Consider the following 22,807-nt stretch of genomic DNA (forward strand, 5'->3'; position numbering starts at 1 on the left):
CTGTACAAGCCATCCAACCCTGTTTGACTCAATGCCCAGGCGTATCAAGGCCGTTATTACGGCCAGAGGCGGTTGTTCTAGGTACTGATTTCTCAGGATCTATGCACCAAAATTGCGTGAAAATGTAATCACATGTCAGTTCTAGTATAATATATTTGTCCAATGAATACCCATTTATCATCTGCATTTCTTCTTGGTGTAGCAATTTTAATGGCCATAGTGTAGTTAGTTCAGTGACATTATACTATTATGTTTGTATTACATGTACTTTGCATGTTAATTACACTTCTGACCATTCCTAATCATGTAAATGATTTACAGGAAGATAGTAAAATGAAATGAAATGTATCTCTGAATTAATCTTTCTTTAAATTCTTCAAATGTTGTGGCTCCCTTAAGAGCTTCTGTATATCCTACATTAGTTTTAGCTGCCCCTGCTAATCTCAGTTTTGCAACACTCAATAATTCCTTATCAGACCAACCTTCCACCTCAACCAGATTTCCAAGGTCTCTCACTAAGGCCTGAACCTCCTTGATCGCCTTATAAGAAAAAGGAACAATTAAACTTGTGACTGACATATCTACACCCCATTGTGATGATCATGATTCTACTAACCCACGCAGTTCTGTATTACACACTGTTAATTGTGCTACCTTTTCTTACAAAATGCATACTGCTTCTGGCTCCTACACACCTTGCGTCTCTGGATCTGTCGAAGTTTTGTCCTTTACAAAACTCATTTTGAAAACGAACATTCACAAGACAAGAAAACAAAATATTTTAACTTAATTCTTATGTCTAATCACAGGTCACCTCAACTCCTTCATTGCCTAGCTTATGGCCCCAACAATTATATGTACAACATTGTACTGGAACTGATTCTGCACATGTTGCTGAGTGGGCCTCAAAGTTACATTGTGCACATCTAATAGACACGAACCAATTGTGACATTTAAAACTAGATAAATCCACTGATTCTCTACTCGCAATAAATTCTGATTTTACAAAATGCATGACCACATACCTTTTCTCCATGACCAAATTAAATCAGACAATTTGGATTCACCATACCATGGGCTGTAAGTTCAGACAGTGCTCTAAGAAGGCAACATCAATGATCTGACACCAATGTTAGATGACTTTTTGATTGTCATCCATGAAGAGTGAAACTAGACACCAGAATGACAGTAGATTTGTTTTTAACTTCTTTATTCCAACCCTTGGCCATAGCACAATAGAAATAGGTTATTGGAGGCATCCAGTTGCCTATTCTGCGAAACATTAGATATCCACCATTACTGGCAATGCAAAGAGCGAGCCAAGCATGGCATCACTCAAATGCCACTGTCAGCAATATCTCCATCTGTCACCATGATGACAGCATGGCAGCAAAACTGATAATTCCGCGGAGGCAGCCGTGGCCTCCCTCCAGAGAGCAAGCGGCTCTCTGTTCAGGATGGCTCTCTCTTGTTGCTGTGGTTGAACAGCATACTCTGTATTGCATTCCAGAATGTTGCTCCGGGTGTCAAAGGCTTGTGGTGTAGGCTGTATACTGAGTTGTGAATATTTTAGTACATGAATGGCCGAGTACTTATACCCTCCAGTCAATGCTTGTTTAGGGCTTAAGACAAATACTCTGAATAGGGTCAATATGCTACAAGCTCTTGGCAATTCTACCAGTGGCAACAGCCATGGATGAACACAGTTTCCCCACCCCTAAGAGATACAAGATATACCTAAGGAATGCAGCTATTAAGGCACATCCTGAATACAGTTACACAAATGATTTAAGAGCACTTGAATTCTAAAAACCTGCAGTCATGACGGGAACATTCCTTGCAACAACTAAATATTTGTCTGCACGCTAGAAAGTAAGCTGCTACATACAGTGCAGAAGGCACATACATTTCAGCTATCTACCTTAAGTCAATAGAACTGATGGAAAGATAGAATAAGCTCTACATTTGCAAGATAACTTAAAACATTTACACTAAAGCACAAATTACAAACACAGTGAGTTATTGCCAAAACATATTGAGATTGAGCACCAGAACAATAAAACAAAGAAGTACACATCCTGGAACACATGCTGTCAGACAGGGGGAAGCAAATTATTATTTGTGGGGACTTCAATGTAGATTCTCTGAAAGAGGGTAATAGGAAAATGACCTTGAAGTACTACTCGGTTCTTTCAATTTGACACCCGTTATTGATTTTCCTACTCGGGTGGTAAAGGATAGCAGCTCACTGATAGATAACTTCTTTATAGACCAAGATAAGTTTAACCAGATAAATGCTCAGCCTGTTGAGAATGGTCTTTCTGATCATGGTGCACAGCTAGTTACAATATATGACATAGCTCCATTCAGCAATACTAAACAGTCCTCCAAAGTAGTACGTTCAGTCAAAGATTTAACAATTGCAAATTTCAGGGAAAGCCTACAGCAGTTAGACTGGGATGAGGTGTACCGTGAACCTGATGCCAATTTAAAATATAATTTATTTCATGACATTTTTTTAAATGCATTTGAAAACTGCTTCCCCAAGAAAATAGTTAAATATACTTGTAAGAAACCTTGTAACAAACCATGGCTTACTAAAGGTATAAAAATATCTTGCAACCGGAAAAAGGAAATATATCTGACAGCAAGAAAGAGTAGCGACCCCGAAACTATCAAACATTATAAAAACTACTGTGTTATATTAAGAAAAGTTATTAAAAAATCCAGAAGTATGTGTATCATGTCTGAAATCAGCAACTCTGATAATAAAATTAAAACAATTTGGAATATTATTAAAAGAGAAACAGGTCAACCAAGAGCACAGGAAGACAGTATTACCATCAAATTGAATGAAAACTTTATGAACAAAAAGTCAGAAGTTGAAAATATTTTTAATAATCATTTTCTAAATGTTGTGGATATAGTAGGATCCAGGTGTTAATTATAAGATGGTAGGCTGTTAATGGAAGAGGCCATACATATGCAATTTGATACAATTGAAACCTCACCCACTTCTCCCTCTGAAATTAGGAAAATAATAAACTTGCTTAAAAGCAAAAACTCACATGGAATTGATGGCATTTCCAGCAAAATACTAAAAGCTTGTTCTCAACAGATAAGTAAGATTCTCAGCCACCTGTGTAATAGCTCTCTGGAACAGGGCATTTACCCTGATAGACTGAAATATGCTATTGCTATACCTTTGCATGAAAAGGGGGATAGATCTGACGTCAGCAATTACCGTCCAATCTCCCTTCTAACAGCTTTATCCAAAATTTTTGAGAAAGTAATGTATTCAAGAGTAGCTTCACATATCTGTAAAAATGAAGTACTAACAAAATGTCAGTTTGGTTTCCAGAAAGGTTTTTCAACAGAAAATGCCATATATGCTTTCACCAATCAAATTTTGAATGATCTGAATAACCAAACACCACCCATTGGGATTTTTTGTGATCTCTCAAAGGCTTTTGATTGTGTAAATCATGAAATTCTGCTAGACAAGCTCAAGTATTGTGGCATGAGTGGGGCAGTGCACAAATGGTTTAATTCGTACCTAATTGGAAGAGTGCAGAAAGTTGAAATAAGCAGTTCTCATAATATGCAAAGATCAGCACATTCCTCAAACTGGGAACTATCAAGAATGGGGTTCCACAAGGGTCAGTCTTGGATCCTTTGTTGTTCTTAATATATATTAATGACTTGCCATTCTATATTCATGAAGAGGCAAAGTTAGTTCTCTTTGCTGATGATACAAGTATAGTAATCACACCTGACAAACAAGAATGAACTGATGAAATTGTCAATATTGTCTTTAAGAAAATTACTAAGTGGTTCCTTGTAAACGGACTCTCACTAAGTACATACAGTTCCGTACAGTGAATGGTATGACGCCATTAATAAATATAGACCTTAATCAGAAGCATATAGCTACAGTAGAATATTCAAAATTTTTAGGTGTGTCCATTGATGAGAGATTAAATTGGAAGAAACACATTGATGATCTGCTGAAACGTTTGAGTTCAGCTACTTATGCAATAAGGGTCATTGCAAATTTCGGTGATAAACATCTTAGTAAATTAGCTTACTACGCCTATTTTCACTCATTGCTTTCATATGGCATCATATTTTGGGGTAATTCATCACTGAGGAATAAAGTATTTATTGCACAAAAGCGTGTAATCAGAATAATAGCTGGAGTCCACCCAAGATCATCCTGCAGCCATTTATTTAAGGATCTAGGGATATTCACAGTAGCTTCTCAGTATATATACTCCCTTATGAAATTTGTTATTAACAACCAAACCCAATTCAAAAGTAATAGCAGTGTGCATAACTACAATACTAGGAGAAAGGATGATCTTCACCATTCAAGATTAAATCTAACTTTGGCACAGAAAGGGGTGAATTATACTGCCACTAAAGTCTTTGGTCACTTACCAAATAGTATCAAAAGTCTGACAGATAACCAACAAGTATTTAAGAAGAAATTAAAAGAATTTCTGAATGACAACTCCTTCTACTCTATAGAGGAATTTTTAGATATAAAAAAATAAAAAAAACACAAAAAAAGTTGTTATATTAACTTAAGTATGTATGACTTAAGTATGTATGAGATCTCTGTCCAAACTCTTTGGTTTTACCAATGTCTGCTTGTGTCTGTGTATGTACGGATGGATATGTGTGTGTGTGTGTGTGTGTGCGAGTGTATACCTGTCCTTTTTTCCCCCTAAGGTAAGTCTTTCTGCTCCCGGGATTGGAATGACTCCTTACCCTCTCCCTTAAAACCCACATCCTTTCGTCTTTCCCTCTCCTTCCCTCTTTCCTGATGAAGCAACCGTTTGTTGCGAAAGCTTGAATTTTGTGTGTATGTTTGTGTTTGTTTGTGTGTCTATCGACCTGCCAGCACTTTCGTTTGGTAAGTCACATCACCTTTGTTTTTAGACAAGTATGTTGTTAAATTAACTTAATTATGTCATGTATTGGAAAATTTGACTCGTTCCACATCATTATGAAATATCGTATTCATGATCCATGGAACTAGTATTAATCTACTCTAATCTAATCTAATCTAACCTAATCTAATTTATGTCCACTGAGGGATATCACTTGCCACTACACCAGACCCCCTTTTTGAAGTACGGTGCCCCAGGTATATTGAGGTACTTGTGGCGAACATTTCTTCCAGTCCATTTGATCACTGGAACAATAGGTGGAGGGTCTGTAAGTGGCACAGTGTGGTCTGTAGCCCAAGATCTGTGTGGTACCTGAAGATTGTGGTTTGTGGCGGCTGCACTTGGAAGTCCTGTTGTCCTGTGTGTCAAGGTGAGTGGGTTTCAGCTGCTCTGTGGAGACCGTTTCATGCTTTCCATTCCAGTCTATCATGAAGCCGTTCAGCACTCTGCGCAGCACTAGGAACGGACTTGTATATAGTTGACAGAGAGGGGGTATACTGTGTCACCCGTTGCCAGACACTCGATGTGACCAGATCCTTGGGTATGAAAACTGCTTTGTTGCCATGATGTTGCGAGGATGGTTGTTAATCCATGACATTCTCTCTTTTAGTCTACCAAACTTGAATCTGTGTTAGTCAGACAGTGGGTCTGTAGATCTGCAGCCAATAGATTAGCAAATAGGTGGACTTGCTCACTGAATGCCAACTGTAATTGTGATGTCGCAAGTTATTATGGGATAACATTTATTGCAGTAAGATACCTGGACGTGGAGCCCGGTGAATGTACAGGAGACTGCAAACTTGTGTCTTAGCCACGACTCATAAGCACATCTGTTGCTACTGGTCAGCATGAGAACGTGCTCCTGTGTCACTTCGAATTACCATAACTTGGTATACTATTTTTTGTTATTCAGAAGAAGATCTCCTCCGAATTTCAAAGCTGTACATATTATAGTTTTGGAGATTCAGAAAATTACCTAACCCCCCCCCCCCCCCCCCCAACCGATACTTAGAGTGAAAAATTCAGTTAGGAACAATAACAGTTTGTCTTTTTTTATCATTTGAAATCATTAACAGAGTTCTCAAGGTAGCCAATCAATTTATTTGGATTTTTATTTTAAAAACTTTAATTATTCTTCATTTTTTAGTATAAAAGTTCAGAAAAAATAGTATCTCTTTATTATGTTGTTGTGTGAATAAATGAGAATGAGTGAGAGTGTGTATGTGGGACATACAAAAAATTCAATATTACATTATGTTCAACATTACGTATTTGGAACGTGGGAAAGATGTAATTTACCCGCATTGCTGATGACATATGTCTAAGGGTGATTGCTTTTGTAAGAAGGCAGCTAGAATATTAGTTTAAAGTGCAATCGTTTTCTAAATTATTTTCAAGATTAATTTTATTTAGTTTTGTTTTATTAAACATTGTGTTAGTATTTGCATTTTGGAAGACGCAAATGCGTTTCTGAATAGTGATTGGCTTAGGCGAGTTTTGCCATGAGAATTATCTCGAAGGGTCATTCTGATTGGTCCATCAGACTGATCAGCCAATCAAAATTAAGTAATTCCTGTACAAACTAGTCAGATATACTGTGATTGAGAGAGTCTCGCCAGCTTCGGATGCACAAAGGTAATGTTAAATGTCTCAGTGTTCATTATGTGTAAGATGAAGAATTATTGAGTGCCATGTGTTTAAAATGAGTCATGATGAAAGACGTTGCAGTTACGGACAGTTTGATAAAATTTTGGAATTTTTAGATTGTTTTGTTGGAAAGTTATGAGCATGTGAACTTTTGGCCTTTTGTGAACATTCCGCGTGGCATATTCTGTAATTATTCATGGAGTATTTGGTGAGCAATTTCTTTTAAAGAAACCCACTGAAAAGGAGCGAATGTGACTGTGAGATTGTGTTTTCAATCAGGCGGACTTGTGTAAGATTCTGGCTGCTTTGCGTGTGAAGTTTGTTATTTGACTGAGCATTAAGAATGGTAGAATAGTTCTTCACTAAATGTGGACTTAGTAGCACATAAACTCTTGTTATTCAGCAGTAAATTTTACTAGTCTGAAAATTTTGGACATTCATTTCAGTTAAATGCATCATATTACCGCACAAAATCCCGATAAATGAGAGATTGCAGGACCTGAAATACTACTAGAGTTTACGCGGACTTTACAGGGATAGATATTAGGCGATGTCTTTCTTCAATTCTTCTTTTTCGTCGTCTAGTAAGTATCTACTCTTAAAGAGAAAAGGGACAGTGACTGGACACCATACTGAGATAAGTGGGCATTCCTTGTTGAGCAGTATGACAAATGAAAAGTATCATAACCCGCCCCACCACAATGGTGAACACATTTATTGAAGGCCTAACAATGCCAGAGGGGAAAGCTTCTTCCCACTTACAGTCATGTGCCATTAACGCAGCCTTCAGAGATTGGTGAAATCTTTCATCTAACTCGTTGTTTGCTGGGTGGTAACTAAATGAATGTGACGAGAGTCACATTACTGTAGCAGCTCTTGAAATAGACAAGCCTCCATTTGTCTTCTGTGATCAAACATGATCAGTTGGGGTATGCCATATTGAGCAAACCAGCCTACCAGTAGAGTCACAGCCAAAGTGTCTGCTGAAAATACTGGTAAACTGATCCAGTGCATAACTGTTATTTTCAGAACATGGAAGAGGTCCCACCAAATCAATATATATGTGTAAAAAATGGGCTGTAGGCTCAGCAAACATTCCCATAGGCATGTGCAGGTGTCTGCCAAACTTTTTTTTCTGGCACATTGTAAACAATATTGAGCCCAGTGGCAGTAAACCTTTCATATTCCGGGCCATTTGATGTATTTTGGCAGCAGTTTAGTTGGAGCCCTGGCTCCTGGGTGTGCTACATTATGAAAGGCACAGAAAACTCTCTCCTGCGTCTTGGTGAAATGTAAGGATGTAATCTACCCTGTGATGTATCACACCATAAGGTAAGTCCCAGCTCTTTCACCTCCACTTTATCGAACAGCAAACCGTGAGATTGATTAGCCAACAACTGAGGCAGCTCAGGATCTTATTTTTGATCAAATGCTATTTTCTCCCAGCAGACTGCCATGATTGTGTGGCATTTTTAATGTCAATAAAGTTGACATTGAACAAACCAAACAGAGTAGTGATTGCAGTCTTCTTCCTATCACCCCTTGGGACCAGAATCTTTGCAAATGCCTTGCAACAGTCAATAACACTGACAACTCTTGCGCCTGCTACAGTGTTTTTGCAGTCTGCCACCTGAGGTAATGGATATTTATTGAGAATAGTATTGGAAGGTTAGAACTTTCTGTCCCTTTTTGTGTCAATATGGATAGTTGATGCCCATTGACTATCTGACGGAGACATGATGCCATCAATAATCTGTCTTTCTGTCTGTCAATGTCATACATAGCTGGGGTGGATTTTACTGGCATAATGCAGCATGGCAGGCCATTACTGGAGAGCTGGGTAAATTTCAAATATAGTGCTGAGTGTTGCACTTGCAAACCATACTCGGTTTCCTGATTTCTGTAATCTCCAGAAATTCCCGCAGTACCACACCACATCTGCTGGAAAATTAAGAAAATTGAGCCATTTCTAGGAGTTGGTTAGGAGACAAATCTGGAGCCAGTTGGAAAAACTGCAAAAAATCAGCTCCCAAAATCACTTCCAACACATATGGCCTAAGGAATGGCCATGTGAATGAGTGTTAGCTGAATAGCAAAAGTGGTGACCCCCCTGAAGAACCAAGATCATGATTAACAATACAGACAGCACTACAATCATATAGGAATCACAACTTTAGCTATATACCTTAAGTGAACAGAACTGATGGAGAGAAAGAATAAGCTCCAGACTTGTAAGATAACTTTATATATGTACACTAAAGCACAAATTACAAAAGTGGTGACTTAGTGCCAAAATATATCAGGAGTGAGCACCAGAACAATAGAACAAAGAAGTACATACACAAAGATAAAACACATTGAAACATATCCTGCCATGTATGTCCACTGATCAATATCACTTATTGCTACAACCACATCAGTGTTGTCAGTAGTAATACAGAATTTGTGTTCCAATGCACCACATTTGTGGAATTCTGGCTCAGTTCCATGACAGTGACTTTATGGGTAAACCACAGTCTGAATACTCATATGGTGGTTGATTTTTCATTAAACACCACACACCTAACATAGTTCTCTTCTTCAAGGCCGTTAAACTGCAACCAACAAAACAAGAAAGTACTTTTTGCAAACACAAAAAGCACCATTTTCCCTCCCATATTTTTATTTACAACAACACCACACACTATCAGAACCACAGTTCGCTACCAGTGAGATAGTGGATAGTCTGGATATGGGAGTGGTAAGATGTTGACCCATAATATAACAAAACTTAATAATAGTTATATGCCTCAGCAGCATTTTAACATTGACAAATTAAACAAGTCGAAAGAAGTTTTATAGCGGCCACTATAAAATCATTAATACTTCTGACAATGAAAATGACACAACATTTACCATACACTTCAAAGTTTATACACTTACTTTCAGATACAGTAAATGGTAAGAGAATCAAAGTTAACAAGTTTCAAAACAATAAACCACAGAAGAGCTGAAAACAAATGCATTTGATTATAAATGGTGCATTAACATAAGGCTACCAACTTGAGCTAGCTGAGCCATTACTCAGTCCTTTCAGATGTAAAACACACATTGAGTAAACATTAAAGCAATGTGAGTACAAGTTACACACTAGAAGAGCTCAGAATGTCCTTATAAACTTAAAAACAACACAAGCTTGCATACATCAGCATAGTAGCCTTGAATTACTGTAGCAACTTCAAAGGATCACACAATGCAAAACAACTGCCGATTTTAACAGCTGGGCCATTAAACCAAAACACATAATTAAAAACAAATAATTTCTTGTAAATTAATTCCAGTTTACAGATCACAGTTTATACAGATAAAGAGATAACATCTCTTCTTTCACAAACATATTCAGAAGAGAAGTAATCCATCCATTATTCAGAGTCACAATATTTGTCAGTGGTATAATGTATATAAACATATTCAGAAGAGAAGTAGTCCAACTATTCTTCAGAGGCACCATATTTGTTAAAGATCACAGAGGAATAATGTACAGTAATAAAAATATAAAAGCAAAAGTGCACATGAAATAGCTTGCTGTACAGTCAACAGATTTAATTACACTGTCCAGTAAATAATAATAGTCGAACATTAACAATGTGAAGATTCTTGTTCACTATTGCACTCGGGATGTGACATAGATGAAACTACTTACTGTTTTGAAAATGGATTAGATTAGGTTCAACTATTTCACATAGACTCTAAGAATTTAATATTACCTCACTTGTGAGAAATGTTTCGGGTTAATAAATCATAAAAGTATGTGGTTCATTGTTATGTTTCTGTAGTTTGAAATCTGCAACTTATGTGTTATATCCTAGCCAGTAATGCCACCCGAGCCCGCTGCCAAAAGGTTGGCAGCATCAAAGTCCGGACGCGGTCCGCATAAGCAGCGCCAGCGAGACAGCAAATCGCCGCAAGTCTGCGCGCGCCACCGCTGGCTTCTGGCTTCTTAAGCGCTGGAGTCGCGAGCACTAGGACAGTTCTGTATTCGCCGCTCAGTTGTATACTCACCACCGAATTGTGTACTTGCTAGTCAGTTGTGTGTTCATCGCAGCAGAGTTGTTGTTTGTCGTCAGCCATCGCTGACCTAGCCGCTCCGACTCGAACTAGACAGATTTCTGTAGACACCGAGTTAACTACTGTGTTTCTGTATCTTCATTAATAAAGATAGTACCGACTTTTATTTAATCAGAGTGTTTGGGTTTTCATCTTTCTGTTCACTGTTCCAGCGGACCGGTCGGCCCGCTATTAAAAGTGTGGCGGTGACATCGTAAGCCGTTTCTACAGCGAATTGTTTGTCGTTACGAACGCCGCCACAAAATTATGAGTATGGTGTACATTTAGAAATCAACATGTTATGTTCCTAAATTACTCAAAACCTTAATTATTGACTTGATTAATTAGTGAGAGTTGGCTTATATGTAATTAGAATTCCAAAACTTTTTTGGTTTATTGGACTTCCTATTTTATATACAAATGTGTTTTGGTATCACCTGTGTCAAACCTAAATACACAGATGAAACCTCAAATTTAATTGTAATTATTGCAGAAAAAATTGAAAAAGAGTTCTAGTATTCAATTACGCAAACAAATATGTGACCTTTCTGTGTACATTTCTTTCAAAGCCAATTCATAGTGAACACAGATGCATGCATAGTCCAACGTGACACTCACTGGAGTCGTGTGCTCTAATTTATATCTTGATTTATCTGCAGGAGAATCCTTCAAAACCACATAATCCTTGAAAGTAATATGATAAATGCATGCAGCAACTCATTTAAAAAAAGCCTAGAATTACTATATTTTCAGATTATGTGTTATCTGAATCATCCATCATCAAATATTTCATTTTCATTACCTGTAGGTTCATTAAGTACTTTATAAATTATTTTGTCCAAACATTTCTCCTCTTCACTGAACATTTTCAACACAGAATCAACACAAAAGCGTGCAAAATGAATGAAACAGAGGACTGAAAATTCAGCTAGTGCCTACAAAAAAAAGAAAACAAATGTTTCAAAAATGACTAACTTTTACTGTTACTACCACCCAGGGGGTCACAGCAGATGCAGACCTGACAGGCATTTGTGACAGCCTTAACTATGCATTCGACACTAAGAAAAATCAGCATAGCTGGTGTGACATAATTTTACATCTGATGCAATTTCCATTTTCTGCAAGCACTGTAATATTACATACAATATGTCAAACACACACTAAATATTAATGGTTCTCATTTTATAAGTTGAAATATGTTCTTGGAAAGCTGGTAATGTGTGCTTCTTGGAAAGCTGGTAATGTATGCTTTCAAATGAGTAGTAGCAATAACTCCTGTGCTGCCCATAGCTCAAAATGTTTCCCCATTAGATATTGTTGTTATAAATTTAATTGTCTATAACTTTTAATTATTTATGTTTCAAGCAAAAGAAATGACATCATTGTAATCAGGGAGTTAAATATAAATAATTGAATGATAAGTTTAAGTGAAATGTTGCATAAATAACAGTTTGAGAAATTCATATAAGATACAGTGAGCAAAGAAGTTTAATTACCAGGAGAAATTGATTCCAATGCACACACAAGGCTCACTGACAGTTCCACATCCCAAAACCTCTCCATCATTATGATACACTCCTGGAAATGGAAAAAAGAACACATTGACACCGGTGTGTCAGACCCACCATACTTGCTCCGGACACTGCGAGAGGGCTGTACAAGCAATGATCACACGCACGGCACAGCGGACACACCAGGAACCGCGGTGTTGGCCGTCGAATGGCGCTAGCTGCGCAGCATTTGTGCACCGCCGCCGTCAGTGTCAGCCAGTTTGCCGTGGCATACGGAGCTCCATTGCAGTCTTTAACACTGGTAGCATGCCGCGACAGTGTGGACGTGAACCGTATGTGCAGTTGACGGACTTTGAGCGAGGGCGTATAGTGGGCATGCGGGGGGCCGGGTGGACGTACCGCCGAATTGCTCAACACGTGGGGTGTGAGGTCTCCACAGTACATCGATGTTGTCGCCAGTGGTCGGCGGAAGGTGCACGTGCCCGTCGACCTGGGACCGGACCGCAGCGACGCACGGATGCACGCCAAGACCGTAGGATCCTACGCAGTGCCGTAGGGGACCGCACCGCCACTTCCCAGCAAATTAGGGACACTGTTGCTCCTGGGGTATCGGCGAGGACCATTCGCAACCGTTTCCATGAAGCTGGGCTACGGTCCCGCACACCGTTAGGCCGTCTTCCGCTCACGCCCCAACATCGTGCAGCCCGCCTCCAGTGGTGTCGCGACAGGCGTGAATGGAGGGACGAATGGAAACGTGTCGTCTTCAGCCATGAGAGTCGCTTCTGCCTTGGTGCCAATGATGGTCGTATGCGTGTTTGGCGCCGTGCAGGTGAGCGCCACAATCAGGACTGCATACGACCGAGGCACACAGGGCCAACACCCGGCATCATGGTGTGGGGAGCGATCTCCTACACTGGCCGTACACCACTGGTGATCGTCGAGGGGACACTGAATAGTGCACGGTACATCCAAACCGTCATCGAACCCATCGTTCTACCATTCCTAGACCGGCAAGGGAACTTGCTGTTCCAACAGGACAATGCACGTCCGCATGTATCCCGTGCCACCCAACGTGCTCTAGAAGGTGTAAGTCAACTACCCCGGCCAGCAAGATCTCCGGATCTGTCCCCCATAGAGCATGTTTGGGACTGGATGAAGCATCGTCTCACGCGGTCTGCACGTCCAGCACAAACGCTGGTCCAACTGAGGCGCCAGGTGGAAATGGCATGGCAAGCCGTTCCACAGGACTACATCCAGCATCTCTACGATCGTCTCCATGGGAGAATAGCAGCCTGCATTGCTGCGAAAGGTGGATATACACTGTACTAGTGCCGACATTGTGCATGCTCTGTTGCCTGTGTCTATGTGCCTGTGGTTCTGTCAGTGTGATCATGTGATGTATCTGACCCCAGGAATGTGTCAATAGTTTCCCCTTCCTGGGACAATGAATTCACGGTGTTCTTATTTCAATTTCCAGGAGTGTATTTATGGAACACGATATATGAGTGAATGAAAGCAGTCTTTATTGTTCTTTGATCTTAATGCTCCTGTGTGAGCAGGATAGCCAAAATATTCATTCTTCCTCCTGACCCTTGCCCTCTCTGTAATCAGACGCTTAGTACAAGATTCTAATTTTTTTATTGGTTTTACTTATTAAGGACCACAGGAAGTACAGATAATTTATGTCTCCTTCCTTTTCTCCTTTCTTTCTTTCCAGTAGTTTTTCATTATTTCCCTGGGTTTATTCTTCTTTCTTCTGTCCTTATCATATGTGTCTTTTTTTCTGCTGGAAGCCTTGAAACATTTTAATTTTGCTCTGAACTTATCTCTGTCTCTTATTTCTTCCTCCGCTGTTTCCATTTCTCTCAGGTCTGCCTTAACTTCTTTGATCCATGTCACTAATGTTTCCATCAAAAATGTTAAAATTATTCTTGTTATTCTCTTTGCATCTAGCCTTTTCAGGTATCCGTAGAATACAACTCTTCTCTTTCCCATCGTATCTGATATTAATTCTGTTTTTTCATAAATGTTATTACCTCATGATTTTTGTTTCTCATTCTCATATTTTGGTCCCAAAATTTTCCAGATTCTTTTTCTTTCCTTCTTTTGTATTTCACCTAATTGTTTAGCTGTATTTAGCAAAAGTCATTCTCAAGCATAAAGGCATTCAACTTTAATGACAGTGTTGTAGTGCCAGAGCTTTGCATTTATGGAAATAAGATTACTTGTTGTGCATGTTTTTTGTTGTTTGGAAAGTTACATCCTTTTTCCTTGACCTTGCTAAGTTAGCTTCTTTATCCAAAGCATTTAGTTGTATACTTCATCTAGGTATTTAAATTTTGTAGTCTTTTACATTGCTCCTTAATCAGTTTCCATGCATTCTGGTGGCCCTTTTTCATCTGTCAGACACAATACTCTGATTTTTTAAAAGACATATGTACGCCTACTTATGAAGCTGTCTTGTAGGAGATTCATTGGCATTGTTGCATCTTATATAATGCTTTTGAAAGAATTTTGTAAGTTTGTAATTATTATTAATAGGCTACTATTCTTTCTGAAGTTATAACTGCTGCCATTATTTTAGCTTTAATTATTAAACCCATTTAACATTAAAGACAAACCTTTATAAGTAATGAGAAGCCTGAAACACAGTATTTGTAAAGTTTGATATAAGAATCATTCCTGTCTCGAAATAATACATAGAATCCTTAATCTGCTCAATCGAAATAAAACAGTAAACAAAGACATAAAAAACTGCCCTAAGGCTGTACCATACTTAAGTTTTCCATGCCCAGTACCTCCATGACACTATTTAATTATGAATATTGCTGTAGTTAATGTTGTTCTGAAAAATATTTTACAAATAATAGCTAATTACGTATTAAATGTTTATTTCTGAGTAGTCAGAAATATTTTAACTCTCATGTGCTACACATATGAGGGTAATCCCAAAAGTAAGGTCTCCTATTTTTTATGAGTACATAGATCTGTTTATTTCTACAGTGCTTTACATCAGTTTACATCAGTTTACAGCTTCAACATTTCGCTATTTTTCGACATAATCATCATTTCTGTCGATGCATTTTTGTAGACGCTTTGGCAGTTTTTGTATGTCTATATCATACCAGCTCACCGCCATGCTGTTCAGAAAGTTATGAAGCTCTTCTTTCACCTCGTCATTGGAGCTGAATCGCTGGGACCATAATTAATGCTGACAGGTACTGTGAGACTCAAAAAAAAGTCAAACGGACAATTCAGAACCAGAGAAGATGAATGTTGCCAAGGGCGTACACATTCTCTGTGACAACGCACACCCTCACATTGCTCGGCAAACTGTTGCTCTCCTGCAACAGTTTCAGTGGAACATAATCACCCACCCACCCTATAGTCCTGACTTGGCGCCCAGTGACTATCACCTGTTCCCTAGGTTAAATGAACATTTGGCCAGAAAACGATTCAGCTCCGATGACGAGGTGAAAGAAGAGGTTCATAACTTTCTGAACAGCATGGCAGTGAGCTGGTAAGATATGGGCATACAAAAACTGCCACAGCATCTACAAAAATGCATCGACAGAAATGGTGATTATGTCAAAAAATAGCTAAATGTTCAAAGACTAGAACCACTGTAATTATTGCTGATTGTACTGCATTCCCTAATAACTGTAGAAGTGTTTTTATTGTTTCAGGGTCTCATGACATGAGCATTGAAGTAAAAGGAACTGGCCTAATTGCCAAGATAGTGAGATCTATAGTAAAAGGTTTTAACATCAAGAAAAGAGTTAAATATTTTACTAGCAATGAAGGTCAGTAATTCTCTTTCATTGTCAGAATATTGTATATTTTGGCACAGTTAGACTATACATATGATAACTGGTGAATGGAAAATGCCTTTGCAGCCTGCCTTCCTGTTCCAAAGAAGCCAAATATTTATATTATATGCAAGATATATGGCACTTATTTTGCTATGTGGGTGATTATTCTAGTCAGTTCATACATCAACCGATTCCAGAGTGTAATCTGTGCATATTTTTATCCCAAGGTTAGTGCATGATATTTTTGTCATTGAGATGATGTTCTTTCAGAGCCTAGGAAGAAAGTTTAATATTGTATGCCTTATTGTCAGCACAGTCATTTGTAATCAGGCACAGTAAGTGAAGCTCTATTATGAGTCTGTTTGTACAGAGTATATTTATATATGTAATAGTTTGCACTAGATGGTCTACAACATTAATACACACACGGGACAAACAACTAAAACAAACACAAAAAGAAAAAAAGAAACAGTGCTGCCCTCTTAAAACAACATTAACATTGTACAACTAACACCCTCCTTCCATGTTAATTATCAGTGTTACAAAAACTAAATTACAAGCTTTAAGTTAGTCCTAACAAGGCTCTAAATTTTTCAGGTTTTATTCTACGTAGTGGCTTTGTCAGAACATCAGTTTGTTGCTCATTTGTGCTGATGTGCTTTAACACAACTTTCTTAGCAAACACTTTCTCCCTCACAAATAAAATTTTTATATCTGTATGCTTTGATTTATGATGGACTGTGGGTTCTTGCAGAGGCTTTTTACTGACTTATTGTCTTCATAAAGTGCAAAAGCTTTTTGACTGCCAGAAAGACTATAATACAAATTACTGAGCCAACAGGCTTCACTAGTTGCCTGCTTAAGGCTACAAATTCTCATTCTGTTGATGACAACACTCAGGCTTCTTAGATGCCCATAAACACTACAACCCAAAACTTTGAAAATATAAGCATCTGTGGGCTTTCTATCTGCTCTGTCACCATCCCAAACAGAATCAACAGAATCAATTATGTGATCAATACAGTTTTTATCCCTAGCATTTAAAAGACTCAGTTTTAGGGTTCCCTTAATATAATGCAATACATATTTTAAAGCATTCCATAAATCCAGAATTACATGATTGGTACCCAGTTAGAATACTTATTGCTACATAAATATCTGACCTGGAAGCTAATGGGCCACACATCAGTGATCCTATTAATTTTCTACATCTTTTCTCAACATCCTCATTTTCAGATTTTTCTGTTTTTGACTCACTGTGATCAGAGTTTTCCTCTGAATGTCACTTCTATTTGAAACTTCCACACTGCCCAATTGTCCCCTCCAGACAACTTCAAACACTGATGCATAGACTGTTCCATTATGCCATGCCACAACTATGTCAGTGATATCAAATTTGCTGTCATTCACGATATCACCAAAAAACTACACTGAAAAACAGATATATGCATCTGGACCCATAACCTGTAATCAGGCACAGTAAATGAAGCTCTATTATAAGCCTGTATGTACAGGTTTTATTTAAGTATAGTTATAGTTTACACTCAATCATGCACAACATTAAGCACACACAGGACAAACAATAAAAACAAAAAACATCTGAAAAACAGAAGTTAACACAAACCAATGAGAAACAGTGATGATGTCTGAAAACAACATTAACATTGTACCAACATCATTACAGAAGGATTAGTAGCTCAGCTGAACAAGGATGAAGAGGAACTTGGCCATGGGTTGTATGAAGAAAACAACTTGGCAGTAGCCTCATTTTATTTTGGGGAAAAGACTTAAATCTCTATGGCTGAATGGAGACCTGAACTCCACTTAACCTGAATATCAGTCCACTGTGTAACCCATTGCTGTACCTCACTTTGTCATTTCAAATGTCAGATAGTCAGGGACCTGACTCTTCCTCTGGTCTTGTTGGAAAAGCTTATCTTATCTTGTTCTGACGATATACATTGTTGGAAAAAATTACAGCACTCACTAGAGTTGTAACAAAGACAGGAAAATTAGGGATCAACATCTCATCAATGAAGAGATCATTAAAAATGGAACAATTTATGTGTTCGTTTGAACACTAACACAATGTAGGGATTTGCTAGGTCTCAACAGGTAACTATCCTTTCAATTTCACCTCCACAGAAAACATGAGGTGATCACTGAAATTTTTTATAGTTGGGAGAAGACAGTCTGGATTGTCCACTACCTATTGTGCTGTCCACACACTAACACAGTTTGCCATAGGAAACACTATAAAACAGAACACTTCAGCACATTAGATCATTCCATAGATAGGTAATCAAGATGTTGCGCTCATGTCACCAATAAACTAGATAGGTAATCAAGATGTTGCGCTCATGTCACCAATAAACCCTCTTTTTTGTGTTAACTTGGTTTATAAGAAGGTTGTTAATATTAGCTATACCATGAATGTTTCATTAAAATAGTTTGTGTAACAATTTTTTCACCATCATCATATCCCCTAGAAACAAATAAAAACTACCACTTACTCCCATGGCAATAGCTTTTTTATTAGAGGTAATAATAGTCTTTAAATTCCTCATGTCTCTAAATTTAGATTTTTTTCTACTAATCTCTATATGTAATGACTTCAATTATGATGTTTTGCCCTCTTCAGTTATTTTTAACAGATGAAGTTTTCATGTGAAGTTTGGACATTATTAGGAATGCTGTTGTTGTGGTCATCAGTCCAAAGAATGGTTTGATTCGGCTCTCCATACTACTCTATCCTGTGCAAGCCTCTTCATCTCCAAGTAACTACTTCATTCTTCATCCCTCTGAATCTGCTTACTGTATTCATCTCTTGGTCTGCCTCTACGATTTTTACTCCCAACACTTCCCTCCAGGACTAAATTGGTGATCCCTTAATGCCTCAGAATGTGTCCTACCAACTGATCCCTTCTTCTAGTCAGGTTGTACCACAAATTTCTCGCCTCCCCAGTTCCATTCAGTACCTCCTCATTAGTTACATGATCTGCCCATCTAGTCTTCAGTATTCTTCTGTAGCACCACGTTTCAAATCCTTCTATTTTCTTCTTGCCTAAACTGTTTATCATCCATGTTTCACTTCCATACATGGCTACACTCCTTACAAATACTTTCAGAAAGGATTTCCTAACACTTAAATTTATACCCGATGTTAACAAATTTCTCTTTTTGAGAAACACTTTTCGTGCCATTGCCAGTCTACATTTTATATCCTCTCTACTTCGACCATCATCAGTTATTTTGCTTCCCAAATAGCAAATCTCATCTACTACCTTAAGTGTCTCATTTCCTAAACTAATTCCCTTGGCATCACCTGATTTAATTAGACTATACTCCATTATCCTTGTTTTACTTTTGTTGAGGTTCTCTTATATCATCCTTTCAAGATGTTGTCCATTCCATTCAACTGCTCTTCCAAGTCCATTTCTGTCTCTGACAGAATTAGTGTCATCAACAAACCTCAAAGTTTTTATTTCTTCTCCCTGAACTTTAATTGCTCCCCCAAATTTTTCTTTTGTTTGCTTTACTGCTTGCTCAGCATACAGATTGAATTACATCGGGGATAGGCTACAACCCTGTCTCACTCCCAGCTTCCCTTTAGTGCCCCTGATTTCTGTACAAGTTGTAAATAGCCTTTCACTCCCTGTATTTTACCCCTGCCACCTTTAGAATTTGAAAAAGAGTTTTCCAGTCAACATTGTCAAAAGCTTTCTCTATGTCTACAAATACTGTAAATGTAGGTTTGCCTTTCCTTAACCTATCTTCTATGAGAAATCGTATTGTCAGTATTGCCTTGCATTTGCAGCCATGGCTTGTTAAACTGATAGTTCAGAAATTTTCACACTTGTCAGCATCTACTTTCTTTGGAATTGGAATTATTATATTATTCTTGAAGTCTGAGGGTATTTCACCTGTTGCATACATCTTGCTCACCAGATGGAAGAGTTTTGTCATGTCTGACTCTACCAAGTCTATCAGTAGCTCTAATGGAATGTTGTCTTCTCCCAGGGCCTTGTTTTGACTTAAGTCTTTGAGTGCTTTGTCAGATTCTTCACATATTGTATCTCCCATCTCATTTTCATCTACATCCTCTTTCCATTTTCATAATATTGCCCTAAAGCACATCTCCCTTGAATAGACTCTCTATATATTCCTTCCACCTTTCTGCTTTCCCTTCTTTGCGTAGGACTGGTTTACCATCTGAGTTCTTGATATTTGTACATGTGGTTCTCTTTTCTCCAAAAGTCTCTTTATTTTTCCTGTAAGCAGCATCTGTCTTACCCCTAATGAAATATGCTTCTGCATTCTTACATTTGTCCTCTAGCCATTGCTGCTTAGCTATTTTGCACTTCCTGTTGATTTCATTTTTTAGACATTTGTGTTCTCTTTCACTTGCTTAATTTATTGGATTTTTATACTTTCTCCTTTCATCAATTAAATTCGATATCTCTTGTGTTACCCAAGGATTTCTGCTAGCCTTTGTCTTTTTGCCTACTTGATCCTCTGCTGCCTTCACTATTTCATCTTTCAAAGCTACCCTTTCTTCTTCTATTGTTTCCTTTCCCTTATTCTTGTCAGTCATTCCCTAAAGCTCCCTCTGAAACTCTCTAGAACTTCTGGTTCTTTCAGTTTATCCAAGTTCCATCTCCTTAAATTCCTGCTTTTTTGCAGTTTCTTCAGTTTTAATCTGCAGTTCATAACCAATAAATTGTGATCAGAGTCCACATGTGCTGCTGGAAATGTCTTACAGTTTAAAACCCGACTCTGAAATCTCTGTCTTACCATAATATAAACAATGACACCTTCCCTGTGTCTCCAGGTCTCTTCCATGTATACAACGTTCTTTCATGCTTCCTGAGGAAGGACCAAATTAGAAAAAGAGGAGCATAAGAAAACAAAGGAGAGGCAAATAAGAAAGGGGCTGAGGGGAGAGGAAATTGGATGGAAGAATGAACAAAGATGATGGAGGAAGATAGCAGAGGATGTAAGAAAGTACTGTATGGTATGGTCAAAAGTTAGAGGAGAGGTTTGAAAGAGGATGCAACAATGATGGATAGAAAGGGAAAGAGGTTAGTAACAAAGAGGCACTGAAGCTAGTGAGACAGGAGTATTTTGAACACTTGCTAAATCTGAACTGACTGGGAGAGGAGGATAATTGACTAAAGGAGGTAGAAGTAAACTTTGGGGGGAAGAGACCTGACCTGGAAGGAAATGGCCATGGCACTGGACAAGATGAAAGAAGGAAAGGCACCAGGTATAGACAAAGTAAGTGTCAAAATGGTGAAGACAGTAGGGGAGATTTGGAATCAGTGGCTGTATCATGTGATGAGGATGGTGTGGAATGAGAAGAAGACTCCAGAAGTTTGGAAGAAGGAGTGAAAAAAGAAATAAGCAGAATGGAAGAAAGGTACTGTAGAGGTCTGTTTTGTGTGAAGAGGGAAATGAAAGGACAGATTGGATCCACCAAACAAGTAGCATGAAACAGGGCAGTGCATTGTCACCTCTCCTCTTCATCATGGTCTTTGTTGAGATAATGATTAATGTGGCAGGGAAAACTGGAGAAGACAAGATGAAAATGATGGTGTTCACATATGACTTAGTGATCTGGGAAAAAAGGGAGCAGGAGGTTCAAGCACAGCTAGATGCTTGGAAAGAAATTGTGATACAGTGTTGAATGAAATATAATGTACACATATGTGAGATCCTAGTTACAACTAGAAAGAAATGCACAGTCGGAAGGCCTTGATCTTCCTTCCCACTACTCTTTCATCACACCATAGTGTCTCTTATTTTTTGTCACTTGTCCTTCCACACACAACTACTGCTGTCATCTTCCATCACTTCATGATTTTCATGCTCATCACCAGTAGATGGTAGTCACTATCCAATGTCTCGGATTGTAGTACTTTTGTATCCATTATATCCATTGTCAACATTCCACCTTTAGAACTGTAGAAGAGCATTTCACTAACCTTTGGTTAGTAAAGCCTCTTTTGGGAGTACTGAAATCGGACTTCCTTCAAACAGTCTGTTCCTAAAGTTTCTAATGTGAACATCCTCTGAAGAAGACATTTTAGCTTAAATTTTTAACTTTCTGGACTTCATACTGTTATGTTTACACCCAGTTCCAGTAGTAAACTACCCTTTAAAAAGTTAGTACAAATTAGTTTACTATTTCAGATTAACTTTCATATTAATATGTTACCCAGTTTATATTAGCAACTATGGGGAGTAAGCCGTTTGTTAATAATCCAACTTTGAAATTTTGTGATATGAACTGTGCAGTCATGTTGCACCACAAATTCTTGAAAATGTACATCTCCCCATTTCTAAAAAGCTATGATATTTATTCATTATGATTATGTGAAATGATAGCTCTACTTGAGAGCTATCCTGGACACAATACCTTATTCAAAGTAATTTGTTCATAAATAACTAAAATGTAATTTATATTGCTGTGCTATAAACCTCATGGAAATTGTATATGAAATTAAGTAAAGTCTTCTAACTGCATATCAGAACATGTAGGACCATATGTGGCCTATTTTTTTATGTAAGTAGCTGAAATCATCTAACAACTTTTAATTGTTGCTTTGTAAATCTTACATTTTGTAGTGTATTCAATTGTTTTGTTTTATATAAAAGTAAGTGGAGCATGAGCCATGCAAGCAGAAGCAGAGTAAGTAAGGATGTAGTAGTCGAAGTAAGGGACAGTCAGGGAATCTGCATTATTGCCTTTTGGAAGCTGTTCACGTGAGACTCTTCCAGAGGCTCTCAGATAATA

The 22,807-nt window shown here is 38.1% G+C and overlaps 1 protein-coding gene across 1 annotated transcript in view; it reads left to right on the plus strand.

Moving 5' to 3' along the window:
• LOC124751648 (protein sneaky) overlaps positions 1-22,807 on the plus strand; it is a 265,977-nt gene that overhangs the window by 154,737 nt on the left and 88,433 nt on the right. The window contains exons 6-7 of the mRNA XM_047248990.1: positions 15,886-16,002; positions 16,096-16,238. Coding sequence (XP_047104946.1) covers positions 15,886-16,002; positions 16,096-16,238 — 260 coding nt within the window. The remainder of the gene's footprint in view (positions 1-15,885; positions 16,003-16,095; positions 16,239-22,807) is intronic.

The sequence above is a fragment of the Schistocerca piceifrons genome, chromosome 1 (assembly GCF_021461385.2).
Source record: "Schistocerca piceifrons isolate TAMUIC-IGC-003096 chromosome 1, iqSchPice1.1, whole genome shotgun sequence".
NCBI classification, from domain to species: domain Eukaryota; kingdom Metazoa; phylum Arthropoda; class Insecta; order Orthoptera; family Acrididae; genus Schistocerca; species Schistocerca piceifrons.